Source organism: Mesocricetus auratus, unplaced genomic scaffold (genome assembly GCF_017639785.1).
Source record: "Mesocricetus auratus isolate SY011 unplaced genomic scaffold, BCM_Maur_2.0 Super-Scaffold_100009, whole genome shotgun sequence".
Lineage (NCBI taxonomy): Eukaryota > Metazoa > Chordata > Mammalia > Rodentia > Cricetidae > Mesocricetus > Mesocricetus auratus.
In genome coordinates this window covers 66,807,820-66,824,401 of record NW_024429193.1, presented here as the reverse complement: position 1 = coordinate 66,824,401, position 16,582 = coordinate 66,807,820, and the positions used below count along the sequence as shown (strand labels likewise).

Sequence of the window (16,582 nt, the reverse complement as noted above, 5' to 3'; positions counted from 1 at the left end):
TCCATCTGCCTTCTATGAGCCATACCCAACTCACTCTTAGATCTTGTCAATAGCCACCCTTTACTGGGCAAATGATATTGGACTAGTTTTCATGTCCTTATTGATTTGGTCACCACAGACCTGTGACATTCTCTTTCCAACTTCCCAGAAGCTGTCTACCCAGGCCAACATGGGGCAGATGCCCGGGTGAGCCAGCTTCAGAGCCAGCTTCAGAGCTTGGGCTCCCAGTCTTTCTGTCCCCTTAGTCTTTCATGTTCCCTTCCAGAAAGTGACCCGCTCAGCTGTGTTGAAGCGACATGGAGTTCAGGAATGCATTCTGCTGGTGACTCAGCGGATCACCAAATACCCAGTGCTCATCAACCGGATCCTGCAGCATTCCCACGGTGAGGAAGAAGGGGCACGGAGGGCAGGGCCTGCCTGGAGACGTCCAGGGGAAGCAGCCAGCAGCCGGGCTGGGTGGGGAGCGCTGAGCAGTCTCAGGTAAAACCTCCTCTCACGCTGGACCTCTGGTGTCGCCAGGGATTGAGGAGGAGTGCCAAGACCTGACCACAGCTTTAGGGCTAGTGAAGGAGCTGCTGTCCAACGTGGACCAAGATGTGCACGAGCTGGAGAAAGGGGCCCGCCTGCAGGAGATCTACAACCGAATGGACCCTCGGGCTCAGACCCCCGTGCCCGGCAAGGGCCCCTTCGGCCGAGAGGAGCTTCTGCGGCGAAAGCTTATCCACGATGGCTGTCTGCTCTGGAAGACAGCCGCAGGTCGTTTCAAAGGTCAGTGGGCCCCCCCTTAGCAGGCTTGATAAGTCATAGTTAGGTAATCTGAATGGAATTTGCAGCCACCCTTTGGGACTGTTTTTGCAGCCGTTCACCAAGGGTGAGATTCAGAAGGGAAAGAGGTGACCCATTGTTGCAGAAGTCTAAGCTCTGCGTTTGATAGCATGGGCCAGCAGGGACTTCTTCTTTGAATGCATTCATTTCTGTGCGCTGTAGATGGCCATAGAGAGACAGATCAGAAGGAGAGTCGTCCAGCCACAATCCCAACTGCTAGGACAACAGAAATACATCTGGGGGACCCAGAGTGGGAACTGAGCGCTGAAGGACAGGGAGGTTGGAAAAGAGAGAGCAGACTTCAGGACCTTGTTGAGGGATCCTGGCGTTCTTCCGCAGGCTCGCTTAGTAGAAATTGTCTGCACCGGTAAAGTCCTGGCACCTAGATCAGGACAAGAAAATACCACATCTAAACTTTGGCTTAGAGGTGAAGGGTGGGAGCTACCCAAAGCCAGAGCCATATGAAACTCCACCTGTGCTGTGAAATTCTACTCCTAGGGCCGGGCACTGTCAGTCTTTACCAGGCTTTTTCCTCCATCCATTTCTCTCCTTCCCATCCCTCCCACGCAGCAGCTAAGAATATAAAGCATTGAGGATTAAAAATAGCAAGGCTGGAGAGCGCTATTTCTGAGCGATTAGCAAAAGCCCTCCCTCCCCTTCTGTGTCCACAGTTTAGTAAAATCCCCTCAGGCAAAGGGTGACTGTGTGTTCTTAACGGTGGCATTCAGGTCTTTATGAAATTGTTCTTTGGTTCCTTCCTTCCTGTGAGTGCAGGGCCCATAGGATCTGAGGGGGTGGGGCAGAAGAAAATGAAGCCGTGCTTGCTGGGGTTAGAGATGAGATTAGTCAGAGGTGATGGGTGCACTTTTTTCCTACTTAACTGGAAGGGAACTAACTTTGTCCCTCTGCTGTGCAAAAAGTAAGAAGCAGTGTCAGTTCATCAGAGTACCTAAAAAGGGGGCCTAGGGAGATGGCTCAGTGGTTGAGCACTGGCTGCTCTTCAGAGGACCTGGGTTCAATTCCCTGCACCCACACAACAGCTGACAACTGTTTGTAACTGAGTTCCAGGGGATCCTACATCTTCATACAGACATCGGTGCAAGCAAATAAAACCCAATGTACAAAAAATAAAAATAAATAAATTTAGCCAGGCAGTGGTAGTGCATGCCTTTAATCCCAGCATTTGGGACTCAGAGGTAGGCAAAGCTCTGAGTTCGAGGCAGGCCTGATCTACAGAGCAAGTTTCAGAACAGCCAGGATTACACAGAGAAAAGCAAAAAAAACAAAAACAAAAAACAAAAAAAAGAAAGAAAGAAGGAAAGAAAAAAAAATTAAATCAGGGAGGGCCTCTAGAGATGTCACAGTGGTTAGGAGCACTGGCTAGGGCTGGAGAGATGACACAGACGTTAGTACTTTTTTTCAGAGAGTCTGGGTTGCCTTCCCAGCACTCATGGGACAGCTCACAAGTTGCAACTATGTAACTCTAGTTCCCGCTGGGGGGGGGAACACATCAATGACCTCTTCTGGCATTTGAGGGCATTGTATGCACGGGGTGCATATACACGCATGAGGCAAAATATTTACACATATAAAATAAATTTATTTAAAGAATCAGAACTGGGTGATTTAGATTTTTGTTGTTGTTGGTTTTATTTATTGGTTGTTTGTTTCTTGTTTTCTATTTATTTTTTAGACAGCATCTTTGCTATGTAGACACTGGTGGGCCTAGAATGCCCTATGTAAGCCAGGCTGACCTCAAACTTTTAGAGATTTGCCTGCCTCTGCCTCCTGAGTGCTGGGATCACCACATGTGGCCCAAACTGGCTGAGTCAAAGAAAAAAGAGCAACAACAACTCTGAACCAGTTGAGTTTCTTTGTGCTCCCTGCTAGTCCGAGAGGCTGTTTTATCTGGTAGCACACACATCTCTGCCTTCTCCATTGCCATGTTGTAAAAATGAGACGGTCGGGCTGTTGAGATGGCTCAGCGGCTAAGAACACTGGCTGGTCTTCCAGAGGTCCTGAGTTCAATTCCCAGCAACCACATGATGGCTCGAGACCATCTATAATGAGATCTTGTGCCCTCTTCTGGCCTGTAGGGATACATGCTTACAGAACACTGTATACATAATAAATAAAAAATTAAAAAAAAAAAAAGAATGAGACGGTCAGCTGGGTAGTGATGGGGCACACCTTTAGACCCAGCACTCTGGAGACAAAGGAGGCAGATCTCTGAGTTTGAGGCTAGCCTGGCCTACAGAGTGAGTTCTAGGACAGCCAGGGCTACCCTGTCTTAAACAAACAAGCAAACAAAATATATGAGGAGGTTAGAGGTCAGGAAAGGTGAAGGAAGGGAAGAGAAACCAGGTGGAGAAGGCTGGGAATCACCTTGAATAAGTTGGAACTGGTCCTCAGGGAGGAGGCAAACCGTTGCATTGAGCCTTTCGTGCCAGTTTCCAACTTTGTGTCTTGGCCAGATGTGCTGATGTTGCTGATGACAGATGTGCTCGTGTTTCTCCAGGAAAAGGACCAGAAGTACATCTTTCCTGCCCTGGTGAGCCCTCCCTCTGTTCGCTTATCCGTTGCTCTTCTTACCAGGCCCCAGAAAGACTTGCCTCACATACCTATTGTAATTCTATGTAGTAGACGGTAAGAGTAGCTACCAGGTGTTACTGCTGTGCACAGGCATGCTTATCCTGTGAGGAAAGCCCATCATTAGCATCATTTTGTAGATGATGAAGATAAAGCTTAGAAGCCAGATACAGTGGTACATACCTGTAATGGCAGCACTTGGGAGTTAGAGACAGGAAGATCAGGAGTTCGAAGTCATCCTCAGTCACATGGTGAGTTCAAGTCTGGCCTAGACTATATGAGACCCTGCCTCTAATAAATAAATAGTAAGTGAATTATCATGGAATGGTAGAGCACACTTTTAATCCCAACGCTTGGTAGGCACAGGCAGGTAGATTTCTGAGTTCAAGCCTAACCTGGTCTATATAGGGAGTTCCAAGCCAGTCAAGGGTCACAGAATGAGACCCAGTCTCAAAAAAAAAAAAAAAAAAGCATGCAGAAGCCTATAATCCCAGTACTGGGAAAGCAGAGGTGTGAGGATTGTGATTATCCTGGGCTACATAGTGAGTTCAACAAAAGTTTAGGTTACTGGTCTACAAGAGCTAGTTCCAGGACAGCCTCCAAAGCCACAGAGAAACCCTGTCTCGAAAAAACCAAAAAAAAAAAAAAAAAAGTTTAGGTTACATACTGAGCTCCTGGGGAGTGTGGGGGGTGGAGGGAGAGCATCAGGGTCTCACATGCACTTCTAAATCTTGGCTGGCACTGACACCTGGGCTCTAGCATATACAGCTCATCTTCAGTCCTTTTGGTATTCTAGGACTAGAAGCCAAGATATTAAGGGTTAGGATTCCCAGTCTTAATTCTTCCTTTTCCCTGATAGGACAAGCCTTCGGTGGTATCCTTACAGAATCTAATCGTAAGGGACATTGCCAACCAGGCGAAAGGGATGTTTTTGATCAGCGCTGCCCCGCCTGAGATGTATGAGATGCACACAGCGTCCCGAGATGACCGTAGTACCTGGATCCGTGTCATTCAGCAGAGCGTGCGCGTGTGAGTGTGTGCCTGCTGCCTGTGTGTACATGTCGCCTCAGGTCCTAGGTAGAAAACTCCCCGGGAACAGAACCCATCCTGAGGGGCAGGGGCAGAGGCTGGAGAAAAACAAGATGGACCAAGATGGAAAGATATGTGGAGTTACAGTTTATTCTCAGACAACCCTGCCACTCCTCCAAAGAATTCTGAACTGACAAGGGGTTACGTAGAGTGCTTACATGGTGTCATACCTACCTGTTGCACTAACAGCACAAGGGGAAGAAGGCTCTTATTTGGTACATTTTCTTTTATTTTCTAAAAACGAAAGAATAAGATAATTAAAGCATCGATACTAATGAGTTGAGTACGGTTCATCCATAAACTCCTCACAGTAGATGCAAGTGTTAAAGCAGTAACTCCTTAGGACAGACGTTGGATCTGAAGTCGTCAGCCAAGGGTCAGTAGATGCTCAGGCAAAAAAAAAAAAAAAATGTTAGAAATAGCCTGGTGTGGCTTGAACTCCTATAACCCAATACCTGGGAAGTGGAGGCAGAAGAACTCGGGGTTAAAGGCCAGCCTTGGTGCATAAGGGGTTGGGCTGAGGTCTTAAAAGCTCCAAGTTAGTGATGTGGCTCACCTGCAGTGCTTGCCCAGCATTGTGGAAGCCCCGGGTTCTGTCCCCAGCACCACATAAACCAGGTGTGGGAACCTGCTAGAGAACCAGAGGCTGAAAACACTAATGGCAACAAAGAAGCTACTAGATGGATTCTTTTTTTTTCTTTTAAAGATTTATTTATTATGTGTACGACTTTCTGCCACCGTGTATTCCTGCATGCCAGAAGAGGGCACCAAATCTCATTACAGATGGTTGTGAGCCACCATGTGGTTGCTGGGAATTGAACTCAGGACCTCTGGAAGAACAGTCAGTGCTCTTAACCTTTGAGCCATCTCCCCAGCCCCGGATGGATTCTTAAAGACTGCTTTACCTACAGTCTTTCAAAGTTAGAGGTTGAATGCAGGACCTTGTGTGTACTAAACCCAGAGCAACATCCCCAGCAGGCTTTTTAGGACCTTCACAAACCTTAGGGCTAGTGGGTAGTGAGCAGCAGGGAGAATTGATGCAGAGTGGTGCAAGGTGTGAGAGGAATCGTCTCTCTAGAAGGGGCTCCTGTAGAGTGTGTGCAAAGGAGGGGACACTGGTTGCTGCTGTCTCCCGCAAACTCAACCTGCCTGTTACCCTGCAGATGCCCATCTAGGGAGGACTTCCCTCTGATCGAGACTGAGGATGAGGCCTACCTCCGGAGGATCAAGAGTAAGTTCCCTCCTGGGAGTCCGTTGATTTGCGGCATATCCATACAAAATACTACGCAACTCTGGAAAAGATGAAAGAGATGGCGAGGAGTCTCAGAGGTTAAAAGCACTGGCGTCTCTTGGAGGACCCAGGTTCGGTTCTCAGTACCGGTTGGTGACTTACAGTTGCCTGTAATTCCTAGGTGACTTACAGTTGCCTGTAATTCCTAGGTGACTTACAGTTGCCTGTAATTCCTAGGTGACTTACAGTTGTCTGTAATTCCTAATTTGACCACCTTGGTCATGTGCGTGGTGCATACACACACATACGGGCAAACTCTTCCATAAAAATAAATAAAACTTATGGAGAAAAAAGAAAGCTTCATGTAGACTGATAGAGGCCTACCTAAGGTTTAAAACCCTACCTAAGGAAGCCGGGCGTTGGTGGCGCACGCCTTTAATCCCAGCACTCGGGAGGCAGAGGCAGGCGGATCTCTGTGAGTTCGAGGCCAGCCTGGTCTACAAAGTGAGTTCCAGGACAGCCTCCAAAGCTACAGAGAAACCCTGTCTCGAAAAACCAAAAAAAAAAAAACAAACAAACAAACAAAAAAACCCTACCTAAGGTTACAAAAAAATGTATAAGATAGTGCAAAGAGATATTTGTTTGTGTCTGTGTATATGTGTATGTATATATATATATATATATAATCTACAGTGTCTATGTTCCAAGGGCATATAATGCCCCCTTCTGGCCTCTGAGAGCAGTGCATGCACATGGTGCATAGACATACAGGCAGGCAAGACACCCATAGGTATTAAAAATAAAGGTTAATGCCAAGTTTGGTGGCACAGTTCTAATCCCAGCACTTGGGTGGCAGAGTCAGGTGGATCTCTGAGTTTGTGGCTGGACTGATTTACAAATTGAGTTCTAAGGCAGCCAAGGCTGTTACAGAGAAACCGTATCTCAAAAAATAACACACACAAGGGTTTTTGTTTTGTTCTGGGGAATGCTCCGAGCCCAAAGCTAAGTCCTGCCAGTCTGCCTGTGCTGACTGTCCCCTGGCTGCTCGCCGCAGGCTCTTTGGGTCCTGGGGCCTTCCTTTCCTTCCGCACTGACCCGCTCTGCTCCTGCAGTGGAGCTGCAGCAGAAGGACCAGGCGCTCGTGGAGCTGCTGCAGGAGAAGGTCGGGCTGTTTGCGGAGATGACCCACTTCCAGGCAGAAGAGGATGGTGTCAGTGGGGTGCCCTTGCCAGCCCTGCCTAGGGGCCTTTTCCGTTCCGAGTCCCTTGAGGCCCCTCGAGGCGAGCGGCTCTTGCGAGATGCCATCCGCGAAGGTGAGGGCTCTTCTACGGAAGGGTCAAGACTGGTGACTCAGCCTCACATAATGAGGCCCCGGGCCAGGGCCATGTCAACCCCACAACTCATAAAGGCCCTTGAGGCTTTGTCCCGATCCCAATCCTGAGACGAGGTCCGACTTTGCTTTTGGGTGTGTCTCCCTCTGGCAGGCTCTGCTGCCCCTTGGACCTCTCTGATGTCCCTTGAATGCCACATGGCTGACTGAAACACCACTACCCCAGTGTGGACTGCCTAAACACTTGAGTGGTCGGTGTGTGTCTGGTGATTGCCCCCTGGTTTGACTCCTGTCCCCCGTCCCCTTCAGTGGAAGGCCTGAGAGACTTGCTGGTAGGACCTGGTGCCGACCTGCTTCTGACACCCCGAGAGCCAGCTTTACCTTTGGAATCTGACAGTGGTAACACCAGTCCTGGAGTCACTGCCAGTGAGTACGGGGCCTGACAGCAAGGTGGGGGTGGCTATAGAAGGGTGGGGCCCCTGAGGGAGGGGCACACACTGCTCCTCCCCCTCTCTTCTGCAACAGATGGTGAGGCCAGGACCTTCAATGGCTCCATCGAGCTCTGTAGAGCAGACTCGGATTCCAGCCAAAAGGTGGGTTCTTGGGCGAGTCAGGGAGTGGCTGGCCTGTGGGTCTCCAGTGGAAAGCTGCTGGGAGCTGCCCCCAAGTCTGTCTGTGCCTGCTGACTCCCCATCCTTGTCCATTTCTGCAGGATCGGAATGGAAATCAGTTGAGGTCACCCCAGGAGGTGAGATGGGAATTCTGTGGTAGATAAAGGAAAGTTCTCTCTGTCTGAGAAAGCCTCGCCCAGTCTGGGTGATTTAGGGGGAGTGTCTGCACTGAAAGTATGTCTCTGGACTTTATTATTATTTCCACACCCTCTTGACAACCTCTGGGCACTTATTCTAAGCTTGGGCATGACTGCTTCCATCCTTTCTCTATCCTCAGGAGGCGTTACAGCGATTGATCAATCTCTATGGACTTTTACATGGCCTTCAGGTCAGTGAGCCAGGGCTGGAATTGGGGGGAGGGGACAAGGGGTTGTGCCAGCCAGAGGTCTCCATGGTGGTGACAGTCATCCTACCAGGCCTCACTACTCCCCCAAACCAAGCTCCCTGGGTCCCAGGATTGGCAGACAGGTAGGTGGAAATTGCTTCTGAAACACCTTCTGGCCTCGTCCCATCCTCAGGCTGCCGTGGCCCAGCAGGACACTTTGATGGAAGCCCGATTCCCTGAGGGTCCTGAACGGTGGGAAAAGCTCTCCAGAGCCAACTCTCGGGACAGTGAAGCTGGCCGGGCAGCAGTTGCCCCCGTGCCTCCGGAGAAGCAGGCCACAGAGCTGGCGCTGCTGCAGCGGCAACACACTCTGCTGCAGGAAGAGCTGAGGCGCTGCCGTCGCCTGGGTGAAGAGCGGGCGACTGAGGCGGGCAGCCTGGAGGCCCGGCTCCGAGAGAGCGAGCAAGCCCGGGCCCTGCTGGAGCGGGAGGCGGAAGAGGCCCGGCGACAGCTGGCGGCCTTGGGTCAGAGTGAGCCACTTCCAGCAGAGGCCCCCTGGGCTCGCAGGTCTCTGGACCCTCGGCGCCGCAGCCTTCCGGCAGGCGACGCTCTATACTTGAGCTTCAATCCCCCTCAGGTAAGTTCTGGAGTGACTCTCGAGAATGTAAGAGCCTGCAGAACCTGAAGGACACTTGGTTGTTGGGCATTTAACCCCAAGTGACAGCGGACAACAGACAATACTAGTTGAGCAGTGGTAAAATGTCTTAGTTGGTAAAATACTTGCCATGTAAACATGAGAACCTGAGTTCAATCGCCCAGAACCGTTACTCAAAGGCTGATGGTACATGCTCACAATCCCAGTGAGGAGGAGGCAGAGACAGGTTCATCCTCTCCACTCTCTAGCTAACCAGCCCAGCCTCTTTGATGAGTTAGTTCCAAGCCAGCAGTAGGGCTGTCCCATGAAACAAAGTGGATGACTCAACTGGGCGGTGGTGGCGTACGCCTTTAATCGCAGCACTCGGGAGGGAGGCACAGGCAGGCGGATCTCTGTGAGTTTGAGGCCAGCCTGGTCTACAAGAGCTAGTTCCAGGACAGCCTTCAAAACCACAGAGAAACCCTGTCTTGAATGCCTCCCCCCCAAAAAATAAACAAAAACAAACCAAAAAACCAAGATGGATGACTCTTAAGGTAGACATCTGGTTTCCTTTTACACAGTGCACACACACATACAAAAACATACTAGTTACTGAAAAGAAATTTAAGGCAAGTTTAGTGGCAGAGTCCTCTGCAAATCTCCAGCACTTCCAACAAATACGCTCTGTTCTCCCAAGATTTCTGCTAGTAGACTATGTGGGGCACTGTGGGCCTTATTATACCTGGAGTCCATGCATGTGGAGGCTTAGACTAGAGAACCAACCTGACCCAGTGAATACAGAGAAGAGTGTCGAAGGCAAACATCTCACTGAGGAGATTATCAGTTGGCAGTAGATCTGCTGACCGGGGTGGGGACGGGTTCATTGTGACCCTCGAGATGAGGTGTGTTGGGGCCCACCAGTGCCTGCAGTCTTCACTCTGCTCATCTGATGGATTTGTGCCTTTGCTTTCCGTAGCCCAGTCGGGGCCATGACCGCCTGGATATGCCTGTGACTGTTCGTTCCCTTCACCGACCCTTTGAAGATCGAGAGAGGCCGGAGCTTGGTAGCCCCGAGGAGCGGCTGCAGGACAGCAGTGACCCTGACACAGGCAGTGAGGAGGAAGGCAGCAGCCGGTTGTCCCCACCCCACAGTCCACGAGGTGAGACCCTCGTGGGGTTGTGAGGTCTGGGCCCAAGCCCTTGGGACTGTGGCTTCTGAATGTACTTTTACATGAGTCCTGAGGTTCAGTTATTCTGTGACAGCCTGGGAAGGCTTCCAGCGGGTGGTAGAAGTTTTTAGTTGTTTAATTGTTGGTTTTTTTTTTTAAGGATTTTTTTTTTATGTGCATTGCTGTTTTCCTGCATGTGTATCTGTTTGAGGGTGTCAGATCCCCTGGAGTTATAGACAGTTCTTTTTTTTTTTTTTTTTTTTTGGTTTTACGAGACAGGGTTTCTCTGTATTGTTTTGGAGGCTATCGGTCCAGCCTAGCCTCAAACTCACAGAGATCCACCTACCTCTGCCTCCCGAGTGCTGGGATTAAAGGCGTATGCCACCACCGCCCGGCTATAGACAGTTCTTAACTGCCATGTAGGTGCTGGGAATTGAACCCCGATCCTCTAGAAGAGCAGTCAGTGTTTTCAACCCCTGAGCCATCATCTCTCCAGCCCTTGTTTTTTGTTGTTGGAGACTGTGTCTCTTTGTGTAGCCCTGGCTGTTCTGGAATTCCCTCTGTAGACCAGGATGGCCTCATTTAGAGACTCACCTGCCTCTGACACCTAAGTGCTGGGATCAAAGGCGTGGGCCACCACTCACTGCCCAGGATAGTAGAGCTCTTGAGGAGCAGTTTTTCCAACTTTTACAAGTAGAAATCCATTTTAAAGTAAAACAGTTTAAAGACTGCCACATCCTAATGGTAAGGAAACCCGAAGCAATGAAATGCCTCTTAGAGTTTGATGTTATAATGGTGACTTTGCTGCCTGAAGGGTCATCCTGCCAAGGTGCTCAGAGACCCCCCAACCCCCCACCCTGTGTCTGCAGGGGCCTTTGTGTGAGTGTGTGCTACTCCTCATGGCAGACCCTGCTCACTCATCGCCTCTACCCTGTCTGTCACCCTCCAGACTTCACGAGAATGCAGGACATCCCGGAGGAGACAGAGAGCCGAGATGGGGAGCCTACTGCTTCAGAGAGCTAAGGGGACCCCACCCCCTGCCTGCTGCCCCACTGAAGAACATTAGTTAAAGGGGGCAAACCTTGGGGACTGCGTTCTGCCAATAATGAGGGAATATTTGAAAGAACTGCTGATTGTCCTTGCCAGCTCCTGAGATCCTTGGATACCTGGGGCCATATGGGACTGGGGATTTAGAGGCCACAGCACCCCTGGTGGCATCCAAGAGCTACACCACAGATGCCAATTTTTCATGCCTTCTTCCCTCTATTTAGGAAAAAATTATTTATTTATTGTCTATTGGTTATGGGGGAAACTGAGATTTAAAGGACCAGGGACATGGGAACCAAGCCATAGGGACCAGAGGGCCTTTCCTTTAGCACCACTGGGATTATGTTTAGGCTTAGCCACGTGGCTGCTGGCTCTAGCCTAACACCCACTCTAGTGATACCCATTTGTGGCCACAGAACCTACTGGCCCTTTAAGGAGGGCTGTGGGTAGGACCACGTCCCTTTCCCCACTCTCCTCAGCCTCCTCCTGCTCTTCTTTCTTCTTTTCATCCTCCTTGGAGACCTGGCCCCTTGGAGTTGATGGAGTAGAGGCAAGGGTGGCCGTGATGTATTGGGGTGGGGGAGGAAAAAAATCCACAGGGACCACAATGTTTTGTTTTTGTTTTCTTTTCTTTTTTGTACCAAAGTCAACTGCACGTGTTTTATATTTTTAAAAGAAGATTGTAGGCACTTCTAGCTCCATGTCTTTGAACTTGAGGAACTGGGGAGACAGTGACTTCTTTCACCTACAGTCAGGGGGCTCCTATTTGGAATTCTTCCTCAGCCATTTGAAAGAAGCTCCAAGGTGGGTTGGGAAACCTCTACGAACCTTCACCTCATCTGCCACCATGGCATCTACGGTTGAAATGTAAGCAAGAATGGGGGGGTTCAATGCAACCCTAATACCCACCAGCAATAGCCATTTGTCTGCCAATTTAATTGTTAAAAAAAAAAAAAGACAGAGACAGTAACAACAAAGAAAGAAAAGCTCAAGCAGGGAGAAATTAAAGACCTGAAACGCACGAGGTGCAGTCTCGATGGCCCGTTCTGGGGATTGCGGTGCCTGTAACCAGGCAGTGACTATGGTTGCTGTGAAGGGGCTGTCACTACCTCACTGACGAGGGCACTAAAAAGATGAAGCTGCCTAAACCTTTGTGAAAATCTCAAAATTACGAGGATGAAAATGGGGCAGCGCTCAGGCTTGGGGGGCCGTCGGTGACTCCAGTATTAGAAACTCGTTTGCATCTTATTTGTGTGCTGTGCTGGGTAGCACAGCTGGTTCCTTCCCCCTGCCCACCCCGCCATGTTTCCTTCCCATATCGTCAGAGCCGGGGGCTGCGTTCTCAGCCTGTTCACGCTGCCTCTTGGAAAGGCAGTAACTGGTTTCAGTTCTTGGTTTTGGTACATCCCACTTCCTGTTTCTGGGCTCTACACTTAGGCCATGGGGCAGGGTCAGTGTGTGGATAATCCCACAGCCTGGGAGGCAGGGTGAGAAGGGTCTCAGGACCCCATCTAAGAAGGAGAGTTGGAATTGCATGGGTAGCAGCTTTGAAGAGCTGCCAGCACCTTCCCCTGTCAGCCTCTGGCCCTTCCGAGGCACTTTCTATCCAATCATGGGATTCTTGGACCCTAGGGATTGTTTTGTATGTTTATTTATTCACTTTATTATTGTTTTTGAGACAAGGTCTTGCAATGAGGCCCAGGCTGGCCTTGGACTCTCATCATTGCCTCAGCCTCCCAGATGTTGGAATTACAGGCATGAGCCAGGATGCCTAGCCTCTGTTGTTTTTCATTTACACAATGGGTGCAAAAATGGCCAGGCCAAGAAGCCAACCCTCTGTCGCTCTACCTTACAAACATCTGCATATAGTTTCAAGTATCCTGATGGCTCAGTAGCCCTGTTCCAGGCAGCACTAAGCATGCAAAGGTCAAATAGAGGAGACTTGGTACAGTCAGGAGAAAAGGAATACAGTTTCCCAACATTCCCCTGGAGAATGGGGCCTGGAGACTGATTTCCAGTGTATGAGTTTGGAAAGGCTGGCTTGCTTCTGCTGTCTTATTACCATAACTCCACCCATCATCAGCCCAGGGACAGTCCCACTTTCCTGTCCTCACCCTGCCCCTAGGTCTTCCCCCTCCATAATTCCACTTTCTGAACCTGAAGTCCTTTTTGGTTTTTTCGAGACAAGGTTTCTCTGCAGCTTTGGAGGCTGTCCTGGAACTAACTCTTGTAGACCAGGCTGGTCTTGAACTCAGAGATCCGCCTGCCTCTGCCTCTGCCTCCTGAGTGCTGGGATTAAAGGTGTGTGCCACCACTGCCTGGCTATTGAGCCTGAAGTCTTAATTGTCCCCACTGCTGCCATTTCAAACCTCTGTGGCAGTGTGCTCTGGAAGCCAAGGTTCAGCTCCTTGCCTAAACCATGCAGTTCCCTTAGAGGAGGCTCCAGGTCTGGGCACCCATCTCTCCATTGACACACCCTTCTTTCCTCCACCCTGCTCCATCAAAAGTAGGGCTACACACAGTTACTTGAGTTGGCTTTGTCAATATTTACCGCAGGGGTTCTGTAAAGCAGATGCCCCCAGAGAAGACAATATCCGGCCCCAGCCAGGCCATTAGAGGCACTGCTGGAGCAGGAAGAATGCTTAAGTAGGGGAGGATATCCCACCTTCCTGGATGGCTAGGAATAGACCTGGCATTTTGGAACCAGTTTAAACATTATCAAAAAGAGGAAATTAAACATCAAGAGGCTAATTAAATCTCGTTCCCATCCTTTACTATGTTGTGAGTTGGGCGACTCTTCAAAGCTCCTGGGCAACTGGGTGGAAGAGGCAGTGGCGCCTGGAGGTACTGTGGCTTCCCTTCCTAGGGCTCTGCCATCCTGGGACTTCCAGTGGCTAATCATATCCTGGTTACCAGCATCCCCAGAGCCTGGTCCTGAAGGGAGGGGATGGAGTAGGAGCTCCATCCATCTGCTGCCTCCCCTTCATGCCAGAAGTGGCCCCCAGCAAGCTCCTTCCTCGTGGACATCTTAGTTCATTATGGTTTTAAATGAAGGGGATGCTCTGCTCAGGAGGCGTCTGCAAAGGGGGCTTTGAAGGACTAACCCTTACTAGTGCCGATCTCTTCCCAGAGCTTGAGGTTGGTGTCATCCTTGGCATTTCACCTGGGTTTTTGAGACCAAGTATGTCACCAAAGTTAGAGCTTGCTGATTTGGCTAGAGTGACCAGTGAGTCTCAGGGATCTTCCTGTTGATTTTGTTGGGTTTTTTTGTCTTGTTTTTTTTCGTTTTTTGCTTTTCAAGACAGCATTTCTCTGTAACAGTCCTAACTGTCCTAGAAATTGCTTTGTAGACCAGGCTGGCCTTGAATTCACTGAGATTTGCCTGCTTCCGCCTCCCAAATGCTGGGCTTAAAAGGCGTGCACTACCACTGCCTGGCCTTCCAGGGCTTTTAAATATGGGTGCTGGAGCTTGAACTCAGGTACCTGGCCCATTTGCTCCGCACACTTTGCCCACAGCCATCTCCATGTATTTGCTTTTATTATTGTTTCTAATTTTAGGAAGTGTTAGTATGTGTGGTGACATGCATGTCAGAGCACATGTGTGGAGGTTAGAGAACAGCTTTGCATACTTAGGTCTCTTGGTCTGCCTTTATGTGGGTTTGGCAGTCCAACCAGGGTGCCAGGCTTGTATACTATGCATTTTCCTTGTCCTTGCTGGTCCTTTAAAAATTACTTTATCATGTATGTATGTCTATGATGTGCATGTATGGATGTGCATGACCAGATTATTTTATATTTTTGGTTTTGGATTTGGCTTTTTGAGACAGGGTTTCTGTGTAACAGCTCTGTCAGTCCTGGAACTTGCTCTGTAGACCAGGCTGACCTCAAATCAGAGATCTACCTGACTGTGCCTCCTGAGTGCTGGGATCAAAGGCGTGCACCACCAGCATTTGGCAACCAGATCTTTTTCTATACTCCATAAACCAGGACAAGACCTTGATGGCTCTCTTATACCTGTCTGTCAGCTGTCCGTATTACTTCCTTTCCAAGGTGCAAATAATAATAACCCTGCCTCTGGCACTGTTGAATCTTCAACAGCCTTATATTTTTGAGACAGTGTCTAGCCTAAGCTGGTCCTGGACTCTTTATGTAGTTTTGACAGATCTTTTTTTTTTTTTTTAAGATTTATTTATTTATTACCTATACACCAGATTGAATTGTAGATGGTTGTGAGCCACCATGTGGTTGCTGGGAATTGAACTCAAGACCTCTGGAAGAGCAGTCAGTGATCTTAACCTCTGAGCCATCTCTCCAGCCCCCGACAGATCTTGAATTTAAGAAATTAGACAAGCATTACACCAACTGAGACAAGCATTACACCAACTGAGATATAATGTCTGGGCACTTACCCCACACACATATACATATTTTTTTTTTCAAATTAGAAAAAAATTTGACAGCTGGGTGGGGTGGCATACACCTTTAATCCCAACACTAGGGAGACAGCGAATCTCTGAATTCAAGGTCGGCCTATTATACAGAGTGATTTCCAGGACAGCCACAGCTATACAGAGAAACCCTGTCTCAAAACAAAAGCATGTGGAAGATTTAGAAAATTGCTTCAGCAGGAGCTGGAGAGAACAGAGGTTAAGAGCACTGGCTGATCTTTCATAGGATCCAGGTTCAATTCCCAGCACCCACATGGCAGCTCACACCTGTCTGTAACTCCAGTTCCAGGAAATCTGACACCCTCACATAGACATACATGTAGGCAAAACACCAATGCACATAAGCTAAAAATAAATTATATATTAGAAAAAACCAAAACTAAAGCCAACAAATATTGACCAGCACACACTAATACACACCGATACACCACACAACCATCAAGAAAAATGCTGAACAGGTAGAGGTTCTTGCTACCAACCTTGATAGTCTCAACTCAATCACTGAATCTCAGACGGTAGAAGGAGAGAACAGACTCTAATCTGCCCTCTGGTCTCCACAAGCACATGTCTCCTTGCCCAAACTAGTGTAATTTTTAAAAGTAAGATCGAGGTGTGGTGACACGTGCCTATAGTCCCAGTACTTGGAGGCAGAGCCAGGTGGATCTCTGATCTGCACAGGGAGTTCCAGGTCAGCCAGGGCCATGTAGTACAGCCCTGTTTCAGAGAGAGAAAACTGAAGAGACCTTATGTCTGCATGTGACATCCACATGTGCAAGTGTGGACACACACAAACGTTTGCATACACAAGAATGAAGAAAAAGGAGAGGAGGCAAGAATAAACTAAAAAGCTAAATGTGTTGGCACATGCCTATAATTCCAGCATTTGGGATCAAGATTAAAGAGTTCAAAGCTACATAGTTTGAGGCCAGCCTGAGTCTCATGAGACCCTGTCTCCAGTTTAAAAAGAAACTATGTAACTTGGCTGGCTCTCAGGTAGACCTCAGATGTATATGGTGAGTGACTAGCCTTGGTTTCTGATTCTTGTGCCTGATCCTCCCAACCTCTTCTGTGTCTCACCTCTGTCCACCCACCCATATATTCCCCTTGTAATTGTCTCCTTTAACGCTATTCTTGACAGGCTGCATATCCAGTGCCTCCTGACAGGTACTGGAGATCCCAGCAAACCCCACCCTGGCATCTTACGGCATCATTTCTATGGGTTGA

General features: G+C 49.0%; 1 protein-coding gene across 16 annotated transcripts in view; it reads left to right on the top strand.

Moving 5' to 3' along the window:
• Positions 1-12,058, top strand: part of Arhgef2 (Rho/Rac guanine nucleotide exchange factor 2) — a 60,008-nt gene extending 47,950 nt beyond the window's left edge. For all 16 annotated transcript variants that reach the window (XM_040752457.1, XM_040752456.1, XM_040752455.1 and 13 more), the window contains 13 exons: positions 266-383; positions 520-768; positions 3,300-3,376; positions 4,274-4,443; positions 5,667-5,734; positions 6,847-7,047; positions 7,374-7,490; positions 7,590-7,657; positions 7,777-7,812; positions 8,013-8,063; positions 8,254-8,697; positions 9,671-9,854; positions 10,813-12,058. In XM_040752457.1, coding sequence (XP_040608391.1) covers positions 266-383; positions 520-768; positions 3,300-3,376; positions 4,274-4,443; positions 5,667-5,734; positions 6,847-7,047; positions 7,374-7,490; positions 7,590-7,657; positions 7,777-7,812; positions 8,013-8,063; positions 8,254-8,697; positions 9,671-9,854; positions 10,813-10,886 — 1,857 coding nt within the window. In that variant the 3' untranslated portion in view covers positions 10,887-12,058. The remainder of the gene's footprint in view (positions 1-265; positions 384-519; positions 769-3,299; positions 3,377-4,273; positions 4,444-5,666; positions 5,735-6,846; positions 7,048-7,373; positions 7,491-7,589; positions 7,658-7,776; positions 7,813-8,012; positions 8,064-8,253; positions 8,698-9,670; positions 9,855-10,812) is intronic.
• Positions 12,059-16,582: the final 4,524 nt, after the last annotated feature.